Genomic DNA, 19,815 nt, shown 5'->3' with positions numbered 1-19,815 from the left:
CGGTGATGCCTCCACGTCGCCCTCCCTGATGGTGCGTCCTCCAGATCTTGCCAACGCCCACCACTCACTTCCAGCTCATCTTTTCCTTACCACTTAACACTGTTTCCCTTGTTTTTCTGTCCTCCGTATCAGACTGTGCGCCCCAGGACAGCAGGGGTTTGGTCTGGTTTTTTCCTGCTGGACCTTCAGTAGAATGCAAATCCTTGCCAGGCCCACCCATGTTTCCTTACCTATCTGGTGGTGTGTCCAGGACCTTCACCAAATGCTCATTTCTAAGGGACACAGTCTTGAAAGCTTCCATATCTAAATTACTAATTTTGCCGCTTCCCAGATACATGATAACTTCAGAAATCCTAACAACAACCCCATAATGTTCAGTTAAAAGTGTTAATCAGGAATTTTGGAGTATGCTTAACATTCAGCAAACAGCAGAAAGTTATTAGTCCTATGGAAATATTTCTCACTTGCCACAGCAATAGAAAAATCTAGTACAAGTAGATTCCATCAACTCTGAAAACTATTTACATGGCTGACTGCTACTACAGAACCTGGAGCCTCACCTCCAGAGTGGCACTCTGCTAGCACACAGGATATCTGCTTTGACACCCCAAAGAAGGCCACTTACATTGGGCGGAAGGCTGAGGCGCTCGCCATTTGGCAGAGTCAGAAGCTTGTTGTCGTCCAGCACCGAGTTCAAGTTCTCCACCCACTCGGGGTCCACGTCACCATCGAACACAATCCACTGGCGCTTCTGTAGCTCACCCCTCACGTTGTCTATGATCCTGGTTTGGACAGGTTTTGAAACATCTATTGACCAACTTGAGATTCTGAGATTAGAAATGCTCACCCTACACAGTTTCTGCAGGGACATTTACATCATTTAGTTTTGGCTAAAAAAGTAACACACACCGTTAATATAAGGACAGAGCACCCAGGTCCCACTTGCTGGAATCAAGGTGAACTCACTTTCTGAGGACGTGTGTGAACAGCCCATCCGTCCATTCCCTGGTGTTGGGGTCCAGGGTTCCATAAAGGTGGTCTTTGCTGATGGCCTTGGGGTCAATGATGTGGGCCACGCCCTCTACACCCTCAAGCCTCTCCAAAGCCTTTAGGAGCACGCGCCAAGCCATGCTCTTCCCGCTTCCCGAGGGCCCCACCATCATCAGGCCATGGTTGATCTGGGTGATCTGATAGAGCTGGAGGACCTGCCGGGCCAAAGAGACCACATCATAACCGGTTCAGAGAAAGAACAAGAAGGTTCTCCAGCCCGTCCTCATGGCAGCAGATACAAGAGAGGTGCTCTGAATTCCTAAAGGCAAGTACTACCTGGAACTTTTAAAGTTACATGGGCCACATCTACAAAAAATATTTCAAGAAGAGTTTTAACTAAACCGTGGGGAGTTCTTTGGCTGGAAGCCAGTGGAACAGGGGATGCCTACCAAGCTGCCTCAAAAGAGGCACATAAGATCCCCTTTAAAGAGGTGGAGACTCATGGATGAGCCATTTGTGCGACTGGGTCTGGTACTGCTCAGGCTCAGCGTGCAGCCGTGTGACAGTACGCTTCTTAGGCTCCCAGAGAAAGAAAAGAAAAGAAGCCAACACAGAACGTAAACCACGTGCTGACTGGCAGATTTACGTTGTTAACCCATGAGCTGGAAGGACTCGTACTAGAAACTGTACTGGCGTAAATACTTCCCATAACAATCATGTGTCAGTCAGCATTCTCAGAGAATGAACTACACCAGAAATGGGAAATTTTCAGGTAAAATGTTATGTCTTTAAGTTAAGAAGGAAAGCCTTGGGTCAAATCTCCATTCAGCCGACACTGTGCCTCCCCGGCCCTCATGGTGCGAGTTCTCTCCAACGTGGCTCCTTCCCGGGGCCCCCGGCTGCCGTGACCGCCCAGAGCAGCCAGCAGGGCCAAGCCCGGTTACCTTCTCAACCCACATCCCGCCGACTTCTTCTCCGTCTCCGTACGTCAGGTACATCTCCTGGCACACCTTCTTCAGCTCTTCTCGAAGCGCGGTCATTTCGCCCCGGTGGTACTGGACCCCGGGGAACACGTCTGACAGGAGGCTGAAGAGCAGTGGGATGTCTTCTGCCACCAGCTTGGGCACCATAGTCTCACAGACGCTCTGGATCAGAATCTAATGGGGAGAAGGGAGACGAGCTCTGAGCAGAGGTTGGGGGTTGGTGGAGGGAGCCCAGCTCGCACGGCCACTGCCGTATCCCCAGAAGGTACGTAAGGAAGACGCAGCTGTTAGTGACTCAGTTCACTGTGCAAATATAGCGTCTTCGATCCATCCATCCCAGGACATGTGAATCCAACAGGGACTTTCAAGCCATGGCTTAGATGTTAAAGATGCCAATTTAAATATTAGTGTTTAGGGGTCTCTGGGTGACTCAGTCAGTTAAGCCTCTGACTCTTGGTTTCGGCTCAGATCATGATCTGGACCCTGGGACCAAGCCCACGTCAGGCTCCACGCTCAGTGGGGAGTCTGCTTCTCTGCCCGCCTCTCTCCTCTGCCCCTCCCCCTGCTCACGTGCACTCTTTCTCAAATAAATAAATCTTTAAAAAAAAATTAGTGTTTAAGGTGTGAGTGATTAAAAGAACATGTGTACAAACCTCTTGTTCAGGTAAATTTTCTGCAATTTCTCCTTCATCAACTGCTTCCCCTCGTTCTTCTTTCTCCCTCTTTATCTTCTGAATTCTCTCTCTCTTCACATTTCCTGCACTTACCAGCACACTCTTCAAAGCTCGGAGACCAAAGTCATAATGGCTTTGAGAAGAGAGCTGCTCATCACATAGTCTGAAAGAGAAAGGGTTTGCCTTACAACAGCACGCTCCAGGCAGCCAGAGAGTCAAGAAATCAGACACAGACACTTGGAAAGCTGTGCCATGATCAGAGATGAACCTTAGGTGGCACATCTCACACATGCTAGGCACACGGTCAGGGATAACTCTGGGGCACTCACTTGAAGAATGGGACGATTTTGTTGGCGAGGACCTCAGCAGTGCGGAAGCCCTGCGAGTACAGCATGACCTGGGCGATGAGCTGCCGGTCAGGCTTGGTCATGGCCAAGCTCCGGAATAGCTTCTTGAGGTTGTCGGGAAGGTTGGACCTGCCTGCATAGCCAGGGTTCATGGTGATGAAGATGGCCATGTCCGGGCTCACCTTCACTTGCTTGTTGAGCAGCTCACAAGTAATGGGGGCGGAAGCTGAAAATCAGAGAATGGTGTTAAGATTCGAAATGTTCAAAACCAGGGTAAAATCTCCCTAAAATCACAGACAAAGCACCCGTTTCCCCACCAGCCTCTAAGCCCAAAGCCCAGGGCTGCAGGGGAGCTGCTCTCTGGCCCTCCTACTGGCATGCCACCCTGCCTGGCAGACCTAGCTGTGCACACCTCACCTACATGAAAGCCACCTGAACATGGAACAAAGTCACAAGGCGCAGGACGTGCATACTCTGCTTGCGCATTATTGTGTGTCACGAGGTCAACATAAGGATAGAAATGCAGGCCAACAGTAGTTGCAGAAATAAAAATCCACGTGACACAACTGAGTGGCTCAGACCCTGACGACTGCCTTTTCCTGGGATCAACCACCACCACCCACACTTGACCCCTTTACTCGGTACAGAACCCCGAGCACACAGTGCTGCTTTCTCTGACACCCCCCTTGTTTCACCGAGAGCTCTGCCAGTCCTTCGGTAAGACAAGTTCCTATTACTGCAGAACGGAAGCAACACCGAAAGTTAACTGCGCCCGTGAACGGTCGGCCACCGGTGCCTTACTTCCTCCAGCACCCGCCCTGCCCCCCTGGGTGCGCCTGGCTTTGTACGGAACGAAGCAGGGGAAGGCGCCCTCGGAGCCCCTCAGAACAGGTCCTCCTGCAGTGACAGAGGACGCATCCCCAAAGCCCCCTGGAAGAAGGCTGGTCTGTGGGCACGCAGGGGGAGGACGGGAGCAGGGGGGCCCACACTGGCCCGACACTTGCTGCAGGCAGAGGCCGTGGGAGGGAGCAGACCCTTGTCCACCTGGGAAGGACAGCCAGGGTGTGGACTGCTCTGGCCTGAGCAGCGCCGACTGCCCAAGCTCCAACATCCCGGCTCTCGCCACCGTCTGCGGCAGCGAGTCCCGGGACCGAAGTTCCATTCTAATTGAGGGTGGAAAACGGAACCCAGCCCCATGGGCTTTCCCTCCGCAGTCGCTAAGGAACTCGCAGAGAAGAAGGAAGTCTCACTCTTGTCACAGCTGGGGTTGGAGTGCTCGCGCAGCGCCTCCTGAATGCACTGCACCTGCTGCGACACGGCCGACAGCATCCGCTCCTCCAGGCGGTTGAACTCGTCGAAGCAGCCCCATGCGCCCACCTGGCAGAGCCCCACGAAGATGCGCCCCATCGCCTGAAACCAGAGCAAAGGAGGCGTCTCAGGGCTGGCTCTGTGCCCTCGATGCTGGCCCGTGCCTCCCGTCTGCTGCCCTCGAGGGGACACGGGGCCGACACGGGCGGCGCGGGGCCCGGGGCCCACACACAGCAGGCCTATCTCCGACGACAGTGACTGTCAGCGCACGCCTGTGGCGATTCGCACCTCTCCCTCTCCTGTGCCAACAAAATCCTAACGAGAAAGCTGTTCTTTTTATTCTATCACCTTTTGTTGATTAGGAAAATCTCGTTGGTTACGGTTGTTTACTCCCACACACAGGCACTAACCATTTCTTCCAGGAACGTGCAGCCCAAGTCAATGCCAGAGCACACACGCTGGACCCCTCCCTCAGAGTCACACCATCCCCGTCCTCAGCAGGGCAGATGGGCCACGCCGAGCTGTGAGGCCAACAGCCTAGAGAGCGGTCCAGGCGTGGCACTCCCCAACTGTCCTCTCAGGCCATTACGTTTCAGGCGGATTCAGAAAGCTTCTCACCTGGAAATCAAAGGTTTCATCGCAGTTGAAAACTAAAACAAAGCGTCCAAGTTGATGGCCAAGAGCTTTGACCGACTCTGTCTTCCCAGTCCCGGCCGGCCCTGTCATTTGAAGAAACATGACTGAGTAACTTGAGTCCACAGAGAAGGATCTTCAGCTTTACACAATTCATTTACAAAATCAAAGGAGATGTAATTACTGCAAACATATCTAAGATTCTAGAATGTACCGGCTATGTAATTAAGAAATATGTTTGGGCGCCTGGGTGGCTCAGTCGTTAAGCGTCTGCCTTTGGCTCAGGTCATGATCCCAGAGTCCTGGGATAGAGTCCCACATCGGGCTTTCCCCTCTCCCACTCCCCCTGCTTGTGTTCCTGCTCTCGCTATGTCTCTGTTAAATAAATAAAATCTTAAAAAAAAAAAAATGTTTAAAATCACTGGTCTAATCTTTACAAATTACGCTTACTCTTGGTCTCCATCTGTCCAGGTCTGTGCAGTAACTTACCAAACGGCGACCCCCCCAGCCTGGCCTCTAAGGCTTGAGTCATGGTCAAATAGCAGCGATCGGTGAGGGGGGTCTGCACCAGCTTGTCCTGAACGCCCAGGTACTCAAAGCCGTAGTTAAATTTGGCATTCGCCATTTGGATCGACAGCTGCTGTAGCACGTCAGTTTGCTTAGGGTCAAAGTAAAAGCGCATCTGGCTGAGCCATTCGAAAGATTTAGCGTTGTCAATCTTGCTTTTGATCAAGGACCGCGTCACATCCCTCTGGTGAACCAGCTCTGTGATCTGAACAAAGAGTTAGTTTAAGAGTTTATCATAAACTGGAGAGTACGGTGCCTTTCCTGGGGATGGGATCATTTAGTAGACTTTTGAGATGCAAGATCCAGTTACAGTGGCTTTTAGTAAATGTTCCAAAATGCCAATTCATTTTTAAAACAACAGAACTGTTATTCACATAATGAAATTACACAGAATCAAGAGCTGCAGCAAGACCAAACAACCGACAAACAAAACTACTTTAAGTGAAAGCTCTGCAACCAGCAGGACACGCGTCTCCGTCCTCACAGCCTGGGCCCCGCGGGCCGGGCGCAGCACCCGCCCTGGCCCACCCAGGTCTCCCGGCGCCACACCCTGGGCGCTGCTTTGGGAAGGGCTGAGGAGCCAGAGCGGAAAACCCTGATCTAAGCTTATCACTTCCTGTTTACTAGGATGTGTACACGAAGCTCCCTGCTCCGGCAGGGTCAGCTGTCAACAGGAGCAGAGAGCAAATACCCTCCACCCCGCCGCCCCGCCAGACTACATCAATTCGCCACCTCCTTCTCTCCCTAACACCAGAGTATAGTCCAAGCACGATTTCCTTTAACTGCTTGGGCTGAAGGCACAAGAGCCTGACCGCTGAGGAATGAGTCAGGCACGGGACTAACCAAGTGCTCCAGCTTCCGTCTGCGCAGCGGCGGCTGCTCCATGAGGACGGAGTCGGCCAGCACGTTGAGGGTGACCTCCACGTTGCTCAGCACGGAGTGCAGGGGCGCCGCGTCACCGCTTCCCCCGATGCTGCTCAGAGCGGTCTCCACATTTTCAGACCAGGCGATCTGGGCTGAGAGAACCACAAGCTGGGCCTGAACGACACAAGACACAAGAGCCAAAGGATCGTTTCGGACACCAGCTGGTGCACCCGCCTTCATGCTGGCCCACTTCTGCCACACATTACCTGGTACTTATCAATCCAAGTGATGTATGTATTTGGGTCAATTGAAGTTGCTTTACCAAAAATCTCAACTTCTGTAACAGACTCAGCAAGAAGTTTAGCCAGTGTGACTCTCATCTCCTTTTCTACCAGCGTGAGCCACTCGTTGATTTTGGGATGTTCGGTAATTGACACGGGAGTTTTAAACATAACCTGAAATAAATACAATTTAAGAATGAAGATGTGCAAAGACAAGAGAGAAGCACTGTTAGTTACAATTATACATTCAACTACCTCCTCTCCTTCACGGGATGAAATGCCCAAGACAACAGAGTTATCCTCGTTCAGGATGATGCTCGAAACTCCAGCAAACATTTTCTTGAAATGTTTCTGTAACTTAGCTACATTCTTACTGTTTCCAATAATTTCAAGCAAATCTTCATCACCCACAAAATAGAACCTAAAATTAAAATAGCATTCAAGTTGCTAAAATGTTATACATACGTAAATAGTCATTTAACACATAACTTCAAATTGTGGGAAGGGAAGCCGGATTCGGATGGTGGTGGACAATCTCCAGTCTGAACAGAGATCACATCCAAATTTCTTCCAGCCCTCAGCAGAAGATACATATTTATCTAACAAGTTACTGAAAAGGAATTCCATGGGTTTTATGTCATTCACCTTACTTCATGGACTTATTTATTTTTTTTCACGGACTTATTTTTTAAAAGCCTGTTCGATTTACAGTAAGCTAACTATTCAGAAAGGAAGAAATGCCACTTGGAAAATAATCAGAGCTAAATTTTTAAGAGGTGTGAGCTGCCTAGAAGGGTGGATATTAGTTTCAGTGAAGCTTCATAAACAAATGCAAGGAAGAAAATAAAGGCTTATTCATTATAATTAGGAATAAACGCACGAAAAGGGAATAATACTCATTAAATGGATTCTTGGTAACAAAACTCTTGATGTCGAAGTGACCAACATGCAGACCCAGAAGGGAGAACAGAGGGCTCTTGAAATTGAACTTCACTTCTGTACAAGTCAAAGCAAGGATATTACCTGGGGAAAGATGATCGCTCTCTTTCTAGGTATTCTCCCAATGCTTTCTGGATCTTTCCTAGCAGGTCTGCCAATCTCTCCAGAGACCTCTGTACCCCTTGGATGTTCAGAACATCCATAACAAGGGGAGACTTGGATACTTTTTTCATCAGAGCCAAAAACTCCGTGCTGATACTACAAATCAAATCGAAACCATTGTTAGCTTTTATGTGAAGAGTGGTTACCAGCATATCTATGACTCGGCTCTCCTGCCCCCTGGCTAGAGGTTGTACCTCTGGAACCGCTGGGTTTCCACTGGCAGCAGGTGCTTGATATCCGCACTGCCCGTGAAAATGCCTTCCAGGTAGACCCACCGCCTCTGCACATCGATCCACACGTCAAAGAGAGCCATGATCCGATTCAGCTTGTCTTCCCAGCTCAGGGCATCTTCTTCGAAAACCTAGTGGGTAGATGGAAAGCAGAGCCCAGCTGCTAAAGTTTTCACTCATAGATATGCCAAAGCTTACTAAAAAAATACAAATTATGTCAACTTATTTGACTCAACTTTAAAAAACAGGCTTCTGGTAACTGCCAGTCAAAAGATATTACAGAGAAAGTGCAGAACGCTCGATAAGAGAGGGAAGGCTTCCCCAACAATGGTACCTTGTAATACGGAGACAGCTTCATGGCCGAGACGCTGTTGATGTGCTCTTTGACCTTGTTGAAGAGGTCATCCCAGCCTCGGATCAAGCGACACTTGTTCTGATAGTTAACCAAGTCTAACTCATAAGTATTCCATACCTCTCTTATCTGAAATAAAACCAAAAGGAGGGATGTTATCAATATGTGGGCATTCACCAGCTCTACAAGCGAGCAAGTGTTATGGGGACAAACGGACCACAGACGCAGCTGTTTTCACACAGCTCAAACCTACATCACAGCTGGAAATGTGACATAAAAAGGGCTATTGGTCTATTACTCACCTGCTTCAAAAATTCTTCCAAAGCCATCTCCCCTTGTGCCACAAGCAGCACATCCTTGACAACAGCTTCATTTTTCTGCAAGTCAACATCCCAGATTTGACCAAGGGTTAGCTCAGAAACAACCCAATTAACATGAAGCCTTTTCATCAACTGCTTCCAGTGGCGATCTTTAAGTGCCTCGGATTTTAGTTCAATCACCAGCATGTTTATCTGTGGAGAGAGTAAGCAAAATTACCTGTGCAGCTGTGTTCCTAACAGACACCCAGGACCCCAGCACCGACTCACTACCTTCAGGTAACCCTTCAGAAGCCTCTGGACAAACTCATAGGATGCGTACTGCCGTAATCGGGCAGGGAAGTTTTTCAGCTGGTTTAGGAGGCCATCTAAATTTTGTCGAAGCTGTTGAGAGAAACACAAGGTGATATTTAGTTTGCCAGTACCTCCTTTAAATGGTGAAATATCTTTAAAAATGCTTTTAAGGGGTGGAGTAGTCGGTTAAGCGTCCAACTCTTGATTCGGCTTAGGTCAGTGTCTCAGGGTCGTCAGATCGAGCCCCGAGTCAGGCTCCGTGCTGACCGGGGAGTCTGCTTCTCTCCTTCTCCCTTTCCCTCTGCCCCTCCCCCTGCTCCATCTTTCTCTCTCAAATAAATAAGTAAATCTTTTTTTAAAAATGGTTTTAAAGGGGCGCCCTGGGTAGCTCAGTCGTTAAGCGTCTGCCTTCGGCTCAGGTCATGATCCCAGGGTCCTGGGATCGAGCCCCGCATCGGGCTCCCTGCTCGGCGGGAAGTCTGCTTCTCCCTCTGCCACTCCCCTTGCTTGTGTTCCCTCTCTCGCTGTGTCTCTCTCTTCAAATAAATAAATAAAATCTTTAAAAAGAAAAAAAAAGGTTTTAAAGCACATTTTACATCAGTCCAAATGAATACTGTAAATGACCATCCTGTGACATTCTGTGAGCTCACAGTAGATTGCAGAGCTTCTAAGTGAAGTCTACAACTCTCAACATATGATGGTATGCATAACATCTGCTTTAACCAGGTATACCTTTCGAGGCTGGACGGAAACCCACGGCTGCTCCTTCATCTGATCAATCTGCTCCCAGACCTTGGAAAGTTCTGACCAAACGCCTTTAAGATCCTGTAGTTCTTCTAAGGCCACCTGTGATTACGACAGTGGAGCAGTGAGCCTCTAGATGCAGAAACCACTGCAGGTCTAGCAAGGCCCCTGAGATGGCCCTGGTCAAGGGCAGAGCCAGGATGAGAAGCCACACCCCTATCTCCTGCAGTCCGTACCTGGACGCGCTCTTCACTGCCGCTGAGAAGTCCTGTGTCTGTCAATTCCAGTGCCTCCTTGGCCTTTGCACACTTCTCTCGGTCATCCTTCAGCCTGCCAAATTTTCCTTCATATATGGTGAGAGCCTGAAGCGCCTCCTCCGGGCGAAGATTGCCCTGCAAGCAATCAAAGTGCAGAATTGCAGAGCTAGGTCTCAGGACAGATGAATGCTTGGGCCCTGAAATGGTGGGGAGAGCCTGCGGGAAGTCTGGAAATTTGTGATTCCTTAAGCATGTCTCCAAATATGTACATCTTCACCAAGATGTACTACACTCATGATTCGTGTACATTACTGAATGTAACTTTTACTTCTGTATTTGACATAAATAAAACATGAATAAGAAAAGTGGAGCACCGGGGCGCCTGGCTGGCTCAGTCAGAAGAACGTGCAACTCTTGATCTCAGGGTCGTGAGTGCAGAGATTACTTAAATAAATATTTTTAAAAAGAAAGAAAAAAAGAAACAAGAAAGGTGGAGCATCTTTCCATTTAGCCACTGTCTCACTAAGTGCCTTGGGAGACTGGAAGAGAAGAGTCAGGACAGATGGGGGCCTGGAGCAGGCCACTCCTGATCCGAGGGGACATGGCTCTCGGGGGCTGCCAGCCATGCCCTTCCTGAGGCACACAGCTATTACATCAGTGACCGAGAGAAGGATGAGAAATCAAGCAGTCCTCAGTGAAATGGCTTCTAGTTGAACATTAAACTACGATTTGCTGACTCTTTAATAATCTGAGAATGACTATATAAAATATCATCGAAAATTTAAACTGACATGTTACTAGCAAAAAATGGTAATAAAAAATATTCAAATTTTGGTGAACAGAATATTGCCTACTGAGGAATACTCACTCCCCTGCTACAGTTAGCATTCTGCAAAAGCTACGGTATTGGCATTTGTGAAAGCAAAGATCTTCTTAAAATAGGGGCCCTCGAACCAGAATTAAACACAAAGTAGGAACTTTAGGACCACCAGCACAGACAGGGCTGAGATGGGACACAGCTCTACAGAGTAGGTGGGAAGCTAGATCTGCCACCAGGCCTGCTATGGAACACTGACACCCCAAACCGGAAAACCAGATCAACATTCCGAGCATCCTAACCATCTTCCCCTCTTCTTTCCTGTCTATACTTTGTTTATATGTCTAAACAAATCAGACTGAATTCCGCCCCAGGAAACCAGGTACGCAGTTCCGTATGTGCTTGAGCCCTGCATGCGCTGTTGCCTCTGCCTGAACCCCCTTTCCTGCCATCTGCGTGACTTGCCACTCAGACACCACCCTCCGTGCAAGGCAGCACTCACCGACACCCCTTGTCCACCTGGCCCTCGCCCTTCCCCACGGCACCGATCCCCATCTGACTCAAATACAGGTTTTCCTCGCTCGTTTTTCACCTGTCTCTCCCACTGGAGTGTCCCTCCTGTTCACTGCCCAGAACACAGTCGGTGCTCAACAAGTACTTGAATGAACCAAGAGGACTGACGGTGGCAGGTGCTGGGTACAGAAGTAACTACCACTATCTACCACGACGGGGATGGCGGGGCCTGCCTCCCACAGCCCAGAGCGAGGCAGTGGCTACGTGAGGCTCGGCCTGTGTCTGTGAGAAATTAAATTCTAATTTTTGAGTATGCCTAAGTAAGAGGATAACTTAAGAAAGAAAAGCTTTAATTTTTAAAACCACCTGACTTAAATGATCGTCATGGGCGGTTCTGGGTAAAAAAAGCTCTAAGTTGGCTTTTACTTTTCAAATATACGACATGCAAGTGTTGTTTTAATCACAAACATTATTGGAGCGCTAAGCCAGAGCAAAGCCTTCAGTGTGGGAGAAAGGACACCAAATGGCGCTGTGGGTTCTGGAGAGGCTGCGGGCGCGGCTCACCGTGACGGGCTTGGTTTTCTCCCAGTCTGCCAGCAGGTCTGTGGTGCGGCTCTCCACCGCCCGGTCCTCCTGCACGATCTTCATCTGCAGGTTTGCCACCTGCTGCTGGATGGCAGAGTCCTTCCGCCGCATGATGTCGTTGAAGGCCCCCCACTCGCCCTCTATGTTGTCGATGTAGAGCCAGGAGGGCGGGAACTGGAACCTCTGCTTTTCCAGCAAGCGCTGACCATTGCGGTAGAGCTTTGAGAGTAAAAAATACAGGTTCGTTTTCTTTCACATTAGAAACTATCGTCAGATTCCCACGTCAAAGGAAGACCCTCCGCGGCTCTAGAACACACAACATCAGTACATTTGCTCTTCTCCAGAAGTCTTCCACCCGGAGAACGCGGCGCCCGGGAGGCAGCAGGCCCCGAGCCGGCGGCGGCTGGCTCGTCCCCAAACCCGGCTGCGCCCGAGCGGCCTGGGGAGGATGGAGAGCGTGCTACTGCTTCGCTCCAGCCCCTTCCAAGTGCACAAATCAAGTGCACGTGTGACACACCCATCAACAGCTAACGTACAAGATTCAGAAGGCAAGACACAGTTCTCAAACCTCGATGCACTTAGGAATCACTTGCAGAGCTGTTTAAAGGGCAGACCCCCAGGACACCGGGTCTGCACTGGAACCAGCTCAGCAGGTGGGTACGAGCGAGACGGCGGGTGGGCTGTACGGACCTAACTCGAAGTGCCTAGAGAGCTGACGCTGAGAATCTCAACTATTCACGGAGCTCACCTCAACTTGTTTTTCAAACTGTTTTATCTTTCGTTTCAAAGACTGCACGTAGGTGATGAAGGTCACTGCGTCGGAGGTGCTGGCCGTGTCCACCGAGTGCTGTTCCAACTCCTGGCGGGACTGTTCAGAGAGCACAGAAAGTCAACACGGAGCCAAGGCTTACCTCGCTACCTACCAGACTTGTTAGGCCGCCAGGATCCTGCCCCCTCACCTTGGAGATCTGGGAATGGAATTCCGTCATGTTTGAGCCGAGCATCTGCCCAAACTTGCTGAGAACCTCCTTATGCCAAGAGTCGTACTTCAGGTTCACCTTAGACTGAACCTGCAGGTGAATGTGCCCACGACAACAGTCGTCAGTTCCTTCGCGCTTCAGCTGCATCCTCATCCCACACGGATGCCGCCCGGAGAGCCAGCCACCCCCTCCCCACCCCTCTGACAACACAGGCGAGCTCACCTTGCCGTAATCTATAACCACCGGCCCAAACTCTTTCTTGGTTTCTGCGTTGTCAAAAGTGCCTCTGGCCTTCCTTATTTGAACCAGGAGAGCCTGCCATTTGTTGAGATCTTCCCCCAGTCTGTTGTAGATGTTCTCAGCTTGCATGTCCCATAGGCACTGATACTGAAGCCAGACCTGCAAATGAAGAGCACAGTCAAGTAGCACAGCTAGACCTTTCACTCTGCAGAACATTCATACATATTAGGTTCATATTTCATTAAAAAGACTCACTTTCTTTCAACATTGCTAGAAAAATTCACTTCAAATTCTCAGAATTTTCATATTAAAAAAGAATAAAATTTACCGCTCTCTGAAATGAGTTAACATCCCATAAGATTTTTTTCTACTGTTCACTGTTCATTTTAAAATTAACAAGTGTTGGGCACCTGGGTGGCTCAGTCGTTAAGGCTCGTCTGCCTTCGGCTCAGGTCATGATCCCGGGGTCCTGGGATTGAGCCCCACATCGGGCTCCCTGCTCAGCGGGAGGCCTGCTTCTCCCTCTCCCACTCCCCCTGCTTGTGTCTCTCTTTGTCAAATAAATAAATAAAATCTTAAAAAAAAAAAAAGTTATCTAGCGTATATTATATATGTATTACATAGATTTTAGCACCTATGTTCATCAGACCACATACTCACTACATCTAAAATAGACTCTACAGCATATCTGAATGAGACAGGGAGCTTCTCACCTTGACATACTGCTCGACCTCAGTCACAATGCCCATGACCGCAGAGTAGGACTCTTCCAGGGCAACAGGGCCATCAGGCATCCGAGTTAAAGCATTCCGGTAGAATTTCTCTTCCTCAGTCAGTTCGTAATGTACACCCACCTAGGGAAGCAGAGCCGAAAGGAACACAAATAGCGTGTATAAAAACGTTCACCTCTTGGGGTGCCTGGGTGGCTCAGATGGTTAAGCGTCTGCCTTCGGCTCAGGGCATGATCTCCAGGTCCTGGGCTCGAGCCCCATGTCAGGCTCCCAGCTCAGCAGGGCGTTTGCTTCTCCCTCTCCCTCTGCCTCTCCCCCTGCTTATACTCTCTCTCTCAAATGAATAAATAAAATGTTAAAAAAAAAAAAAAGTTCATCTCAGAGCCACCTTTCACTGAATTCATATGAACTGAAGGAAAAACTCGCTATAAAAATGGCATTTAAGGAATAACATCCACTTACCCCAGCCACAAAAAAATCAGAGGCCTACTCATACTTCACTCTTCAACCAATAAAGGGAACATCAGATCACCCACAAGCTAGAAAATGCAGCATCACATTGTAAAACAGTTACGGAGCCCCCGAGCCCTTGGAGCAGAGCCCCTGGAGACCTGAGCCTCTCCCATGGGAATGGAACACCGAAGGCGGCGTCTAAAGCACTAAGACTATCGTGACGACATAATTACACCAGCCTGGAAGATAGAAGTGGTGACCAGTCATTGTTTCAATGATCTGAGTGCCAGCTATGTCCGAGGCACTGTTGTAGGCACAAGAAACAGCCAGACAAAAATCTCCGCTCACATGGACTCACATCCTGTGGGAGGAGAGACAGGGAAAAGCAAACTATACAGAATGTCAGTGGGTGAGAAGTACTATGGAGACAAAACAGGAAAGTGGAAGGCTAGGGGGTGGGGGAGGTCAGGGAAGGCCCCACTGAGCAGGATCAGGAGAGGGAGGGAGTGAGCCATGTCAGTATGTTGCTACCACAGGTTCCAAGCAGAGAGGTCAGCAAGTGCAAAGGCCCAGGGGCAAGAGCCTGCCTGCCATGTCTGAGGAGAGCGAGAGGCCAGGATGGCCAGAGCAGAGTGAGTGGGATGCAGGCACTCAAGTCAGAGAGGCCACGAACAGCATATTATGTGGGGCCCAGCACTCTGCCTTGGGACGTGGGCTTTCATGGGGAGTGGCACGGGAAGCCATCAGTGGGCTCCGGGAAGAGCAGTGTCAGGACCGACGTGAAATCTAAATCTTACTCTGCTGCTGTGTTGAATATAGATTTTAAAGGGCGCCTGGGTGGCTCAGATGGTTGGGTATCTGCCTTCAGCTTGGGTCATGATCTCCAGGTCCTGGGATCAAGCCCCGCCTCAGGCTCTTGGCTGGCTCAGTGGGGAGCCTACTTCTCCCTCTCCCTCTGCCTCTCCCCCTGTTTGTGCTCTTTCTCTCTCAAATTAATAAATGAAATCTTTAAAAAAAAAAAAAAAGATTTTAAGGGGGCAAAAGCAGACACAAAGACCTGTCAGGAGGAACTTAAGAATCCAGTGAGGGATGATGGTACCTTGGACCGGTGGTATCAGTGGATGTGGGCAAGAAAGATCAAGGTTAATTTTGAAGACAGAGACAGTGGGAGGCCAGGGTGACAGCTCAACTTAGTCCTGAGCAGGTTGAAGGTGGGGAAAGGAAAGATTGGGGATGGGAGCAAGTCTGAGGGAGGGGGTCGGAGGCGCATTCAGTGTGATGGGCAAATCAGTCTGGTGGAGATGCCCAGGAGCCAGCAGGAGAGATGGGTCTGGAGGTCAAGATAAAGGCTGTGCTGAGATACGAGCACAGAGTTGTCACGTACGGCCAGCATTTAGTGAACGGACTGGGTGGGACAGAGCTCTGGGGCAGAGAACACATGGAGACAGGTAGAGGCTGGAAGAAGGAGAGCCAAAGAGGACCCAGCAGAGGAGACTGGCCAGTGAGGTGGGAGGAAAACTAGGACAGCCAAGTGGAACAAGTGTAACCAGCAGGAGGGGGTGTGCACCCGTCCCATCCTGCCACTGCCACTTCTCAAGGGCTGGGAAGCCTGCCACAGCGACAGGGAAAGGCCGGTGACCCCGACGCCTGAGGGGACCTGGAGCAGGTGTGCAGACATCCTCCGTGTTTTTACCAAAGGGAGCCAAGAAGTAAGATGGCTAGAGGGTGACAGGGGTCAGGTTTATTCGCTGACAGGAGCCTCAGAGCAAGGGCATGGGACCCAGCATAAGAGGGGCTGATTTCAGTTCCGTCAGATATGGAGACAAACAGGACAGCAATGCAAACAGAAACATGGCTGGTTAAAAACAGAACGTGACAAGAAATACCCTGTAGTCTGCATAGACTCTGCCCAGAGCGGAAGGAACCAGTATTCACAGCTCGGTTCTGAGAAATAGAAATTTAAATTGGCTACATGATAATAAACAAGGCAGGCTGGTGTGAGCTCATGGGATTCCCTCCAGTTTCATGTATATTTGTAAACTAATATAATAAAGTGGGGGCGGGGAGGAACAGGAATTAAAATTCCCAGTGAAGTTCATGGAGGCAATTTCTAAGAGACTATTGAGATCAGAACTGCAAGAGGCAACTATTTGGAAAGATAGCCATAGGAAAACCGTCAGGTCACACTAGGCTTCTTCTAGTTTTCCCTTAGAATGCTGGGCCATGGGGCTCCTGGGTGGCTCAGTCGGTTAAGCGCCCTGCCTTCAGCTCAGGTCATGATCCCAGGGTCCTGGGATCAAGTCCCGCATCGGGCTCCCTGCTCAGCGAGGAGTCTGCCTCTCCCTCTGCCTGCCACTTCCCCCTGCTCGTGGTCGCTCCCTCTCTTTCTGACCAATAAATGAAATTAAAAAAAGAATGCTGAGCCGCAAGTCTGCAGTCTGAGAAGACATACAAGAGCAGCATTTAAAGAAGCGTGATGGAGAGGTGGTGCCACAGAGCCCCGGGAGGCCTGGTCCGAGGGCCCACGGTGCAAATGCCTGGAAGGCTCACCTGGTACCTCTGACTCTGGATCCTAGGAAGAGACAGCACAACCATCTTCCAGGCAAACATTTCCTGATAGAGCTTGTACCTGCACTCTTCGATGGGTGGATTCAAATAGATGACCTGATTGGTTATTCTTAGCTCATGAACAATATTCTGTAAAAGAAAGATTTCCTTTCTTACTCAGCAATCAGTTTCAATAAAATGGCTTTTATGCATTTATGATGTCAGAATCAGTATTCATGAGAAGCATGATCATTTCTTGGTTAAAAATCTAACACCTAAGTGTGATTCTAACGTACTAATAAGTTGGTGAATGCCTACAGGAGCCATTTACAATTAAATGGTACTGACCATAGGTGTATGTGACGTGTATTGCTCAGTAATCATCTTGAATAAAATCAGGTGCTATGAATGCTGAAATTTGGAAGTGGGTATAAAGTATACAAATTATACCTTTTTTTTTTTTTCTGGTAGTATGAAGCATTAGAATCATTTCAGAGAAATGTCCTTTATATAAAAGCTTTTTCCAAAGTAAAAAAAAAAATGGTTTTGATGCATAACACTTTCTTCCTCTAAATTTTATTAACCTACTTGAGTCTGAACCATGAGTCTGTTACTTCATTAGAGAACGTGCTCTTCTTTATTTCATGCGTTTGGCCTGCCCTCTCTAAAGGATTGTAAGAAGTCAGAGGGCAGGCACTGCTTAGGTTCCTGCTGGGTCCCCCGTGCCTCGGTGAACACACAACAGGTGCTCAACGGAGCACCATCTGATTTAATGTGCATGGTGACCTCTGGACACAATGACCTCGGGACCCGAGAACCCTGTGCTGATGCAGGGACCGAGGCTGGCGTTAGCCATCAGACATGCCACACGGAGGCAGGTTTACAAGTCAAGGTGAGGTTCTGCCACCTGTCAGTGCCTGCTTTATGCTAAGCAAGAATTCTGACTCCATCTCTACCAGATAACTGCTTTAGCTTAGATATACTCATTTGCTTTTCTGCATCTCCGTATTTTAAAAAGTATGCTCTAAGGATAAATACATGTAATATTCAAAAGTGAAAACATTTTTCAAGCATTGAAAGAAAAAAAATGAGAAGGTAACACTTGGGGAGACAAAAAACAGCCAATTGTTTCTCCCACATAAAAGTTTTTACCTTTCGTTCTTTTAGGCTTCTGTTTTGTAAGACATTTTTGTTGGTAAATTTAACACGAACTATGTAACGCAAATGCATGGCTTACTGAACTACTATGTGGCAGACACCTTTGGGACCAACGCCCACACCAATAGACACGACCTATTTGCACAGCCTGAACTAACACAATTTTCTAGAAGGCTTGCTGGGCTCCAGCTGGCCACTCCTTCACTCAAATGGGAAATTGGTGGCTTAGAAAGAAAGGCTGCTGTCCAGTGTGGTGACCACTGTGCTAGTTGTTCTTCCACGAGACTCTGAGATTTTGTGAAAACAGTGACATTTCAGTGTCAAACTCTTCCTTGTACAGATTACACTCAGTTCTTGAAATGATTTCTTGCACGTATGCTTAGAAGGCAGAGTATTTTTTTCCAGCGTAGATTTTTTCTAAAATTTCCCGCTTCTAAAAAAAGTCCTGTTTTTGAAATTATTTTAGACTTACAGGAGAGTTGCAAAGGAAGTATGAAGAGTTTTCACATACCCTTCACCAGCTCCCTCTAATGTTACCATCTAACATGGTACAATTACCAAAATGAAGAAATCAACATTGATGCAACACTACTAACTAAAATACTGACTTCAGTCGGATTTCCCAGGCCCCCACAGCACACACAGTCGTCGCATCTCCTAATCCCTTCCAACCTGGACATTTTCTCAGTTTTCCTTGTCTTTCATGACTTTGACACTCCGGAAGAGTACCGGTCGGGTGTTCTGTGGGGAATGTCTGATCTTTTCTCATGGTCAGAATGAGTCTGGGAGATGTGGGGACAAAGACCAGGGGGAAAGCGGCCCTGTCACCACATCGCACACATTGTCAGCATTGGTGGATGCTGACTTTGGTCACCTGGGTGAGGTGCTGTCTGTCAGGTTTCTTCACTGTTAAGCGGCTTTCTCATTGGTACTTTTCAAGGGGAAGAATCCTTTGTTTGATTTACTAGCAAACTGGATGCCATAGGAAATACTCACTTTAATCTTTGGCTCTCCACCAGGCTTGTGACTAACTTGAGGTGCGTCTGTATCCATGTCAACTTCTGCTTTATCTTCTGCTTGTCCAAGAAGCACCTGGGTCCAAGCTCTCAGGCCAGCTTGTAGGCGAACGCCCAATATTCTTTCAATCTACAGAGAAGTAGGATCAAAGAACAGTGTTCCTTCCAAAAGTTAGTTTATTAACAAGCGTGTCAGATAGGAAGTCAATGCTTCAGGTCAAGGATGACAGTTGCTACCACACCCTTCATCTTACCCTGGTTCCCTACCTCACTCCGTCCCTCTCCCAGCCTCAGAGAACCTGACCTCCATCTGGGGGCTAACCTAATCACCAACCCTCCGACTTGTAAGGGACAAGGAGACGGACCCAGATACAGTCACGGTCTCGCTGTTTGGCCAACATACTAGAAAATTTACAAAACAAAAGCATTTTCCTGGCAGCCTCAGAGATAAAACTAACAATCTACAACTTGGGGAATAAACCATCATCTTTTTGGTAAAACTGAGATATAAGAGACATACAACATATTAGCTTGAGGTATACGACACAACGATTCTGTATTTGTAAGTACTACAGAACAACCACCAGGTAAGACTAGTTAGGACTTGTCAGCACACACAGGTGCCCATTTTAACAAGAAAGTCTTCTCTCTGATGTGGAATGAGACAAGTGAATGTCCCATGAATAGGACATCTGTATGTCTTCGCGCAGTCTGTCCATCCTGGGAATGCTGTAAAGGCAGCTGTGGCAAACCCCGAGGCTTCCAGCAGATTCAGAAGAGTGGGGTTTGCGAACTTTCCCTGGTAGCGTCCCATGTGTGGATATACCGCACCT

The 19,815-nt window shown here is 48.7% G+C and overlaps 1 protein-coding gene across 1 annotated transcript in view; it reads right to left on the bottom strand.

The window, feature by feature from the left end:
- The window catches only part of DYNC1H1 (dynein cytoplasmic 1 heavy chain 1), a 69,152-nt gene that overhangs the window by 26,198 nt on the left and 23,139 nt on the right, over nt 1-19,815 (bottom strand). Inside the window, exons 10-34 of the mRNA XM_045901542.2 lie at nt 18,963-19,112; nt 16,812-16,958; nt 13,791-13,931; nt 13,060-13,236; nt 12,817-12,927; nt 12,606-12,725; nt 11,837-12,076; nt 9,922-10,077; nt 9,674-9,787; nt 8,921-9,031; nt 8,633-8,842; nt 8,313-8,459; nt 7,943-8,109; nt 7,671-7,844; nt 6,903-7,068; nt 6,633-6,821; nt 6,346-6,540; nt 5,425-5,707; nt 4,921-5,021; nt 4,245-4,404; nt 2,977-3,220; nt 2,627-2,810; nt 1,935-2,147; nt 967-1,205; nt 626-782 (exon numbers count right to left, since the gene is read on the bottom strand). Of these exons, the coding sequence (XP_045757498.1) occupies nt 626-782; nt 967-1,205; nt 1,935-2,147; nt 2,627-2,810; nt 2,977-3,220; nt 4,245-4,404; nt 4,921-5,021; nt 5,425-5,707; nt 6,346-6,540; nt 6,633-6,821; nt 6,903-7,068; nt 7,671-7,844; nt 7,943-8,109; nt 8,313-8,459; nt 8,633-8,842; nt 8,921-9,031; nt 9,674-9,787; nt 9,922-10,077; nt 11,837-12,076; nt 12,606-12,725; nt 12,817-12,927; nt 13,060-13,236; nt 13,791-13,931; nt 16,812-16,958; nt 18,963-19,112 (4,296 nt within the window). The remainder of the gene's footprint in view (nt 1-625; nt 783-966; nt 1,206-1,934; nt 2,148-2,626; nt 2,811-2,976; nt 3,221-4,244; nt 4,405-4,920; nt 5,022-5,424; nt 5,708-6,345; nt 6,541-6,632; nt 6,822-6,902; nt 7,069-7,670; nt 7,845-7,942; nt 8,110-8,312; nt 8,460-8,632; nt 8,843-8,920; nt 9,032-9,673; nt 9,788-9,921; nt 10,078-11,836; nt 12,077-12,605; nt 12,726-12,816; nt 12,928-13,059; nt 13,237-13,790; nt 13,932-16,811; nt 16,959-18,962; nt 19,113-19,815) is intronic.

The sequence above is a fragment of the Mirounga angustirostris genome, unplaced genomic scaffold (genome assembly GCF_029215605.1).
Source record: "Mirounga angustirostris isolate CCGP_5_RB_7025 unplaced genomic scaffold, mMirAng1.0.hap1 SCAF_9, whole genome shotgun sequence".
Classification (NCBI taxonomy): Eukaryota; Metazoa; Chordata; class Mammalia; order Carnivora; family Phocidae; genus Mirounga; species Mirounga angustirostris.
This window is presented reverse-complemented; position numbering and strand designations above follow the sequence as displayed.